The sequence below is a fragment of the Lactuca sativa genome, chromosome 5 (assembly GCF_002870075.4).
Source record: "Lactuca sativa cultivar Salinas chromosome 5, Lsat_Salinas_v11, whole genome shotgun sequence".
In the NCBI taxonomy this organism is placed as follows: Eukaryota; Viridiplantae; Streptophyta; class Magnoliopsida; order Asterales; family Asteraceae; genus Lactuca; species Lactuca sativa.
The window spans coordinates 303,169,729-303,179,554 of NC_056627.2; the positions used below are offsets into that span (position 1 = coordinate 303,169,729).

Sequence of the window (9,826 nt, forward strand, 5' to 3'; positions counted from 1 at the left end):
GAAAATAATTAGGTTTCTTGAACCGTCTTAGACGGATCAAGATCGAAATTTGGACAGGGTATTCGTTGAGATTGGAAATTAGTTTGGGGTTGGTTTTAGTAAAATAGCATGGGTTGAGAAGAGTACGGCTTAAATTGAAACAATTGTGGAGCCATAGTAGGATAGTAGTAACTAGCGGGTGAATGAATTGGTTAATCAAATGAAGGTCGATAACATGTGGTGATGGAAGGTTTGGAGATTGAGGGTTTGGAGGTGGAAGGTTTAGTGATGGAAGGTTTGAAGATTTTTTTTCTTAGGGTTTTGTTTGTAACGATCAAAAATTTCAACCAAATTAAAACATTTTAATTCATGCAAAAACAGTTACGATCATACATCTTGTTTTCAAAATAGTTTAAACATCAGAGTATTTTCCCCAAAATCATATCACATAAAGAATAAACATGAGGAGCGGTACGATCACGCCTTCGCCTTGCCACGATCTCCTGAAGCACCTGAAACAATAAACCACAACTGTAAGCCCGAAAGCTTAGTGAGTTCCCCCAAAGTACCCATACACACATACGCCTTTCCAGGCCATCACTCTGTGGGACCTTCCGGTCCATAACATACATAGCATACATAACACATACATAAACATACGCCTACATCAAAGAACAACGTTCTACGGGTCCAATCAACCTTCCGGTTGGAATACCCCCGGCCCTCAACCATCGGGTTGGAATGCCTACATAATACGAGCTCAATCATCCTACCGGAATGGAATACTCTCGGCCCACAACCATTGGGTTGGAATGCCCAAACACCTATACGTACAACAATAGCTACTATGGGTCCAATCATCCCTTAGGATGGAATACCCCAGGCCCCTCAACGATCGGGTTGGAATGCCAACATACTATGAGTCCAATCATCCTACCGGGATGGAATACTCCTGGCCTACAACCATCGGGTTGGAATGCCCCACTTCCTATACATACAATAACTACTTCTACTACTACTAATACTATGGGTCCAATCATCCCTCGGGATGGAATACCCCAGGTCCCTCAACCATCGGGTTGGAATGCCAAACTACTATGAGTCCAATCATCCCACCTGGATGGAATACTCTTGGCCCACAACCATCGGGTTGGAATGCCAACATACTCTAGCAGACATGCACACATAACAGGCATACATAAAACACTCTACATAATCAAGGCACTAGGGCCCTATCATCCTACCGGGATGGAATACCCTCTACTAATGTTCAACATGCCTAACCCGCACGTACTTCATAGTGCAAGACCAACTACTAGGCTATGAATAATCACTACCCAGCTACCAGGGTGCTGACCCAACAGAACTAGCCATCAAACGACTATCCATTTCTCTAGGATACTGAGCTAAAAAGCATATTCTCATACCGCTATCCTATCTACCAGGATACTAGCAAGCATATCATCACATAACATAACAAGCTCTATCAACAATTCAAAGGGTCGGCCTTGGTGCCTTAGACCCTTGAGTACAGTGAGGAAAACACGCCTTGCAACTGCCGGAATCCTGCAAATCTCTGACTGTTGACTCGCCGGAAAAATCCCAACTACCATATGAAAATCACCACATAAGAAACCATCAAAACTTGTTAGACCAAGGGCCCACAATATTCATTAAGTCCATCATCTTCTCATTGGGCCAAGACCCAAAGTCAAATCCTCTTGCAAAGCCCAATATTGGCCCAATTTACTAATTTGGGCCCACATCACCAAATGGGCCTAGATCCAAGGTCCATAATAATTATTGAGCCCAAAATACTCCATCCATAATATTCAGTCACGGCCCAAGCCCTATAAGCCCAATAACAGCCCAAACACTTAAGGCCCAAAGTCACAACCCAACAGAGGGAGTACGCGGGGCGTACCCCTCTTGGTACGCTAGGCATACACCAATGATCGCGGGTTGGAATCGGGACACAGACCCATTACTCTGGGCGTACTACCATTTACGCGGGGCGTAACCTCGCTGAACTACAATCCTTCATAAGTTCTTAATGGCTTAAGCTCTTAAGCCCAAACTTCATATCCATAGACCAAATATGCCTAGGATTCATAAAGTCTCAAACTTTATTACTTTGGACGCCCATAAAGTCCTTAACCCAAGGTCTTAACTCATTAAGACCCTCCTACTTCTTACATGGGACAACCAAAACCATTAGGATCTTATTTTTCTCACTCAAGACCTCTCCTAAGGTCTGGAAGGACAGCTTAATTCGACTCACACATCATGCATCAAGATGAGGTTTTTGGGACAAGAATGTTGTCAAAACTCTACAACACATAGATCTACACAATATGATTGCCAAGCAAGAGACTTTATACCTCAAAAGGGCTCCAAAAGATGATGCCTTTCCAGATCTACGAGCTCCAGCCACCCCACTCCTTCCTTGACAACTTCCTCTTTCTTCTTCTAGGTTCTTCTTTGCCAAACCAAGCTTTCCAAGGCCAAATACCCACAACAATGGAGGAAGAACGGCTTCTTAGGGTTTTCTGAGGGTAAGAGGGCAGATATGGAGGTTGGGGTTGGAACCATAAGGTTCCTTATATAGTGGATAGCCCTAAAATTAGGGTTTCTGGATACTGGACGTACTCTGGGCATACATCCTGTACGTTGGGTGTACGCCCCCAACACCCGCGTTCATTTAATCCCTCTACGCTGGGCGTACCCACGCGTGTCCCTTGCATGCATGGCCTTTCCTTGCCAACTCTTTCTAATAAGTGTCATAAGTGACAATACCTTCAAAGTGTCATATCTCCTTTATTCTAAGTCCGTTTCCGACAATACCTTCAAAGTGCCATAACTCCTTTATTGGTTGTGTATGTGTGTTTACGTTTGATCTAATTTTATGTATAGTTTTTTATTATGAGATGACTATTTGGCGGAGATGAAGTGGTAGAAAAAAAAAAAAAGAGGTGGAGATGGAGGTGGCAAACAGTGGTGGTGAACAATTATAGTGGTGGCGGACGGTGGTCAAACGATAATGGTGATGGAAGATGTTCTTGAGTGTTTTTGAATCCATGAACATGTTCTTGGGTGGGGTTAGGGTTAGGAATTTTTATTTTAGTTTTCATTTAAAAATAAATTAAATAAATAAGAGCAAATCAGTCATTCTAACTCATTTAAATTCTTTTATGGACCAAAACTACAATAAAATTCTTATTTTGAACCATTAATGCAACTCCAAAAAAATTTGGACCAAACATTCAATTTTTGACATAAGGATCAAACTTGCAATTTTATCTTAAAATAATTATAATCAAGTTTTATAAGAATTGTGTCGCGCAAAGTATCATTTACTTTGGGATAGTAAAACTAATTATCTGAATGACTTCCATATATTTTGATCAATAAAGGTGTCATCGTCCAACATTAACATTTGGGATAGTAAAACTAATGACCATTTTTCCTAAACAATACAAGAAAATATATTTTTTTCTGGAATTACCTTCTAGACCATCTTTTTTGAAAATTTGTATTTTCTAACATGCAATAAATTTTTCTAAATTACTTATTGTGCTAGAATTTTCGAAAACTACATTTTTGAGATTCATACTTGTTATTTTCATTATCTAATATGACTTCGAAAAAGCTATTTCGAAATTTTTATACGCATACTCTTTATTTGATCGTTTAGCACAAATAGGTTAGAAAAATCTTTGTTTTTTAATTTTTAGTATTAAACACATTTATACGAATATTTTAAAACATGTTAAAAAAATTCAAGAATCAAGAACTGTTCAAAAACTATTTGTTCAAAAACCATCAACCATCGAAATTCAAAAACAAATCTTCAACCAGCTTGGAAATCAAAAGCTCATGAACTCGTTTGAAAATATTTTCAAAAAATTTTAAAATGTTTGAAATTATTATTTTGTTGTCTTTTATTAATATGGGTTTTTGTGTTTGAGTATGAGGGTAGTGGAGGTGGTGACGATGAGAAGGGTAAAGTAATTCTTAATATAGTAAATTATAGATTAATTGAATAAAAGTCTAGAATAAAATAAAAAAAAGATAGGGACTATCTTAATTGTCCTTATCATGCTTGTTTTGGCAAACCAAAGAGACTAATTGCATAATTTTTCAATAACAATATTGAAATATTCTACTATATTAAGTGTCATGTCAAGTGAGAGGTTCCCAAATTTAGGCAACCCAACAAATAATGTCTACAAAACCGATTACCATTTTTTCCTTTTTCTTAAACTATTTCTAACTTGTCTTGTTAGTTACTTGGTTAGGCAAGATCACCAAAAAAAAAGATAGGTTAAGCATGATCATCTTTCATAACTATTCGACCAATTTGGGACCAATATGCATGTATGAAGAAAGGTATGTAATTAATATGCATGACAAAATAAAACAAGTTGTAGTACATCTGGCATGCATTAGACATATATTAGAACCAATGTCAATTGAACAATAAATGCAATTTTTTTTTGTACAATTCAAAAAGGTGGGACAAAGATTAACTCTTGATCTCTTTTTTATGTAAAAGACATAAATGCCCTCTCATCGCCATTATTGAAAATAATCCCCACAAAAGTTGTTCAATGGTGTAGGGTAATTATACATAACTATTTAAGATAGGATTTGTAACCAAAAATCAACTTGGAAGTTTTTCTAAGCGGGGACCCTAACTTTTTAGCTTTTCTAGAGGGGGACCCTAACTTTTTATGTTTTAAATGTGTTACCATTGTTTATCTTAAATTGTTAGTTGTAATTTCTTTAATCAACAAAAAGTGTCAAGATATGATATGAGATAACCATGCATATACCAAGAGTAGAGGGTATTTTGGGTAATCTATAATGGATAATGTATGTGTGTGTGGTGATGTTAGAAAGATGTATCATGTATGTATATTATGCATAGATTCAGCAAGGGTTGTTTCGTCATTGTCATGTGGGGTGTTTCCCTGTTTTGGACACATACAATGGTAACATGGAGTGCCATGTGCATACAAGTTGCACAACAAGATATATGCCGGAATATGTGTAATTAATATTACCTGAAAATACAAATTTGCCCCTTACAATATTAGTCAAGTGATTAGCGAATGAGCGTCACATTTTTTTTTTACTTTTTACCACTGATTATGTAGAAAAAACTTACCAAAATTATCTCATGATAATATTTTACTCCTCAACTTGCTTGACAGGTGTCAATACTGGGAACTCCAAGTAGTCAAAATCATCTGTTATCCCTACCTGAAAATTTAAATTTCTCACAAGTTTTAGTATATCATTCTTTCTGTTAAGAATATCTAATATTAAATTACAAACTGGTCCCTGTGGTATGTTATTTTTACTTGTTTCTTTTTCAATTTTAATCCTTATTGCTTTCGTATCAATTCAGGGACCAAAATCAATTTAAAAACTTACAACATGGACCAAAACTGAAAGAACATTTTTTAGACCTAAACCATAAAATATGAGATACAACAGGGACCAGATTTGTAGTTTGCTCAATATTTAGTTATAGTTTAATAAAAAGTATTTAGAGTTGGCATAATAATTTCAAGGCCAAAATGACAGCAATGCAACTCTTGTAGGGTTTTTTTTTCCCTAAAAAGGGTAAACAAACTGTTCACTGTTGGTGACATCCAAAATGGTGGTTCCCACTCCTTATACGACAAAACATAGCAGCTTTCTGATACTGATACTGATACTGATAATGATAATGATATTATGATAATGATAGTCATGTCAATGGGACAAAATTTGCAATTCTTTTGTCAGATCAAAAAAAATGGAACACATTCGACATGGGTCATTCTCAATCTCTTTTATGTGAAAAAGACATAAATGCCCTCCTCACTCTCATTGTAATTTTACCTCATTGTACAAATGGTCAAGTTGTTCTTTGGCCTGAGGGAAATTTTTTGAGCACCACTGGCGCAATGTAAAAATATTATCTGCAGAATATATGACACAGTTGAAAATAATCAGTTTTTTTGTACTTAAATTCATGGTTATACTTCAGTAACATAATTTTAAAGATTTTAAAATTAGTTTTGCACTAAGAAAGAAGGTCAAACCTGTCCATCTGTTAGCTGCTTCATGGGCAACTTTAATCGCTTCCTCTAAAATCAATCATGAAAAATTTCAAATTTAGTAGAAATATGGTTCAAATCTTTAAAACAGAGAAAATAAAATAAATGAAGATATATATAAGAAAAATAAGGTTATATAGTTAGTTGTATGATTACTCATTGCTTCAAATGTTGCAGGATCATTGTCTGCATATTGTCCCATTTCTTCCTGAAATTTAATTTATTAACTCCTTTTAAGTAAATTTACCTAACGGTTAAAAGATGATTTCTAATGAAATGTTACTTACTTTCAGATTGTTATACTTTTGTTCAATGGCTTTGAGCTCACTCAAAGCCTCTTCACGTGCTTCCTGTTAAGAGATTTGAAATTAAAAAAATATATATATATTTAAAATGCCAAAATTAATTGTAGAATAAAAAAAGGTAAATCACCAACTTACTGAATCCTCCCTGCCTTTCTTTAAAGAGTCACATTGCTCCACAAGCTCTACATGACGCTTCTTGCTGATTTCAAGCTCTGACTCAAGTTTCTTGGACACATTTCTTAGCTTTTGAATTTTATAAAAATATATTTTAAGTTAGAAAAAGATGATTTAATGGTATAGACCCAAAATCATTTATGTGCATAACTTGATCATGAAATAAAAGTTTACCTGGTTTCCAGCACAGCTAGGAAGACTCCAAAAGTATACCTGAAATTTTTTGAGATTAAATTGTGTTTATGAGTTTTTATTAATTAGTAACACATTTCTTACTGAGGTTCCAATCTTGTCTTTTGACACCAAGTCATCATCCACTAGTGTTTGGACAACATCTTTGACAGATTGACTTATAACGCCTTTTCTGGGGCCCAGCTTTTCAAGTTCCTTTAGCTGAAATTTGTACACAGAATGCAGGTGTTAACATAAGTTTTGAATACTAACATATGAGTATTATAATTATTAAACCAAACAAAGGAAATACTCATGGTCTAACTTTCCCATGGTGTATACTGTATACATTTTGCAGATGATAATATATAAAATAGGAAGTGGAAATGATGTTATATACTCACGAGGTAAAAATCTTGAGAGTCATAAAAGATTTGAAGCATCTTCTCCCGCTTCTCTTCCAATGACAACCCTCTTTTCTTTGACTATGACAGCATGAAAATGAAATGAGATTGGAAATGATAAACAGATACAATTAGCATTATCACCATAATCCTAAGATACACAAAAGATTTACACTACAAACAACAGCTGCAAAACAAATCAGATGAGCTTTGTTGCTACTTATGTTCCCATATTCAAACAACTTGTTTCATCGTGACCTTGATGCTTTACCAAATTATACCATTTAATTCTATTATAACTTCAGTCTAAAGAGGCTACTGAAGACCAAAACTATGTTCGAGCTAGACAAACCATAGCAGCAAAAACACATAATCATTCATTGACCTTTTCACCTTCCGTGAATCCTTCACAAGCAATATCAGTGTTTCATCATGTTCATAGAGGCAAAAAGAGTTCAATAAAACTAAACGAATTTGAGCATGGACGAGCACAAAGCTAACAAGCGAATTGCTGCAAACTATTAATTGAGGCAAAATTAGGGCATGAAACGAACCAGTTATTCCACTGATTAGATGTTAAATTAACACCGCACTTCCATAGATCAGACATTGAGGAAGTATCACTATCGATTTACGAACCTATTACAACGGCATATGATTCGAAAATCCAAAGAACTTTATACAACTATGATGTGTATTTATGTGGAAATCTCATAATAAATTTAACAAAAAGATTAATTCCACACAGATTCACGATATGCATCGGAAAACAAAATCAGTACGCAATAACTATACAATCAATCTCGATTCAAAAGCTTCAGCTTTCAAACAAATGGATTATTGTGTGGATGAAATCTTCGCAACGAATATGACAGAGAAACAGATTAATTCTCCAATAGATTCACGATATACATCCGAAAACTAAATCAGCACGAAATTGTTATACATACCATCTGGAATTTCAATGTTTCAGCTGCTGGCGTAAGTGGATTGTCGAGAAAGAATGATCTGTGATGTTTGAGTGTGAAAAAACCCCTGGGGGCATACCATACTCGATGTGGCGGGAAAGATGAAAAACGATTATAACTTACATGAATCGTCCCTATGGTTTGACACAATTCGCTACTTTCGTCCTTATGTTTTGTTCTCCAAGTGCCCCACAAAATGTCACCCTCTCATTATTTCTCTCCTTTGCTTCACTCTATTACCCCATTCTTCCTTATTCTCTAACCTTGAAATACGAAGTTAAAAAAAAAAAAAATCCAAGAAAAATGTTGATAAGACACAGGATGTCATTTAGACTTAGTGAATCAAGAACATCATATGAATATGTTTCTATTGTTATTCCAATTAGGTAACGTCAAATGTACAAAAATCTAACCTTGCCTCCAATTTTTTAAAACCCTAACAATTGCAAATGTGTGTAATTTTGGAGGATCTAATTATTGATTCATTAGTTGGGTGGATGGCTAAATTGTAGAGATGTCAACGGTGGCAAATGAGACTAGGGTTGCATCCCCACTCCCACCCCTGAACTTTCTTCATTCCCCCGCCTTTACCCCTAAAATCTCCGGTCTCCCCACCCTCGCCCTCGAATTCCCCGAATTTCGGGACAAGATTATCCAACCCCGAAATTAAACACAAGGGTTGATATTCCCCTTGCCCCTGATTTTTTAAACAAATATAGTCTATACGGGATCGAGGCCCCACAAGACTTTTTGACATCCGTAGACCATAGGTATGGTTGTATGAACTCCATAAACAAGCTTGAAGAACAAAATCGAAAAATTAAAGTTTCACATTCTTTTAAGTTAAATTATGTCTATAGATATCCTTATATACAAATTGTAGATTTAATAATGTAGGATATTTGTAACACCGTGAATTTTAAAATAATTTTTCGCATAATATAAAAACATTTTCATTTAATTTTCATAAAAAACATCAATGTTTTAAGACTCCAATCCAAATCATACAAAATCCCACGATCACATATCATAAAAATCCCATGCGTGTGTACAGATCAAGTCGGCGCCTTTCCACGGTCATCACTAGTACCTGAAACAAGCAACACTAACACTATAAGCACAAAGCTTAGTGAGTTCCCCAAAATACCACACATAACACATATTAGCCACTTGGGGCTATAACTATGTGGGTCCGTAGGCCCTACTCTGTGAACCCACTAGTTCTAACTCTAGGAACCTTCCGGTTCCAACTCTATAAACATGCACAGCATAAATCACATATAAATAATGCAGTACAACACATAACAGACATATAGCATACAAATACTCTATCACATAACTCTGATTACCTACTCAAGGTAAAGTATAGTGAGAAGACTCACCTCGTATATCTCGATAACTCACAGATCCTGGAAATCACTCGTGCTCAATCCTCCGAGCTATAATCCTCCTATAACATCATATATCTCTAATTAACACTTTTACCACTAAGGTTGACTACCCCTATCAAGTCAACACTGGTCAACTTTGGTCAAAAGTCAACGGTCAACTTTGACCGGACTCGGCGAGTGCACTAGGGCGACTCGGCGAGTCTATACGTGTTCACTGACTCTCTAGGATCCTCTCCTGACACGTCGAGTACACCCCCAACTCGACGAGTCCCACCTGGCATGAATCGCGGGGCCACCACGACTCAACTCGCCGAGTCTCAAGAA

General features: G+C 36.1%; 1 protein-coding gene across 2 annotated transcripts; it reads right to left on the reverse strand.

Annotated features, from left to right (window-relative positions):
- Positions 1–320: 320 nt before the first annotated feature.
- LOC111892563 (meiotic nuclear division protein 1 homolog) lies at positions 321–8,372 on the reverse strand. 2 transcript variants are annotated; one of them, XM_023888620.3, is made up of 11 exons: positions 8,094–8,372; positions 7,144–7,224; positions 6,845–6,961; positions 6,743–6,781; positions 6,530–6,637; positions 6,377–6,439; positions 6,246–6,297; positions 6,075–6,119; positions 5,872–5,951; positions 5,150–5,244; positions 321–491 (listed from the first exon to the last, which is right to left on the reverse strand). In XM_023888620.3, the coding sequence occupies exons 1-10, from the start codon at positions 8,094–8,096 to the stop codon at positions 5,173–5,175; spliced, it is 660 nt and encodes a 219-aa protein (XP_023744388.1). In that variant the 5' UTR covers positions 8,097–8,372; the 3' UTR covers positions 321–491; positions 5,150–5,172. The 2 variants fall into 2 exon arrangements, with proteins under 2 accessions (XP_023744388.1, XP_023744387.1); XM_023888619.3 differs by lacking the exon at positions 321–491 and adding an exon at positions 4,885–5,045 and having other exon boundaries at positions 8,094–8,365.
- Between the last annotated feature and the right edge of the window lie 1,454 nt (positions 8,373–9,826).

What these genes read in the sequence shown, in the direction of transcription:
- LOC111892563 (XM_023888620.3), bottom strand. An exon ending in ACTCTCAAGATTTTTACCTC is followed by an intron (nt 6,962 to 7,143) that starts GTGAGTATATAA and finishes TACAAATTTCAG; the next exon opens with CTAAAGGAACTTGAAAAGCT. An exon ending in AGAAAGGCAGGGAGGATTCA is followed by an intron (nt 6,440 to 6,529) that starts GTAAGTTGGTGA and finishes ATCTCTTAACAG; the next exon opens with GAAGCACGTGAAGAGGCTTT.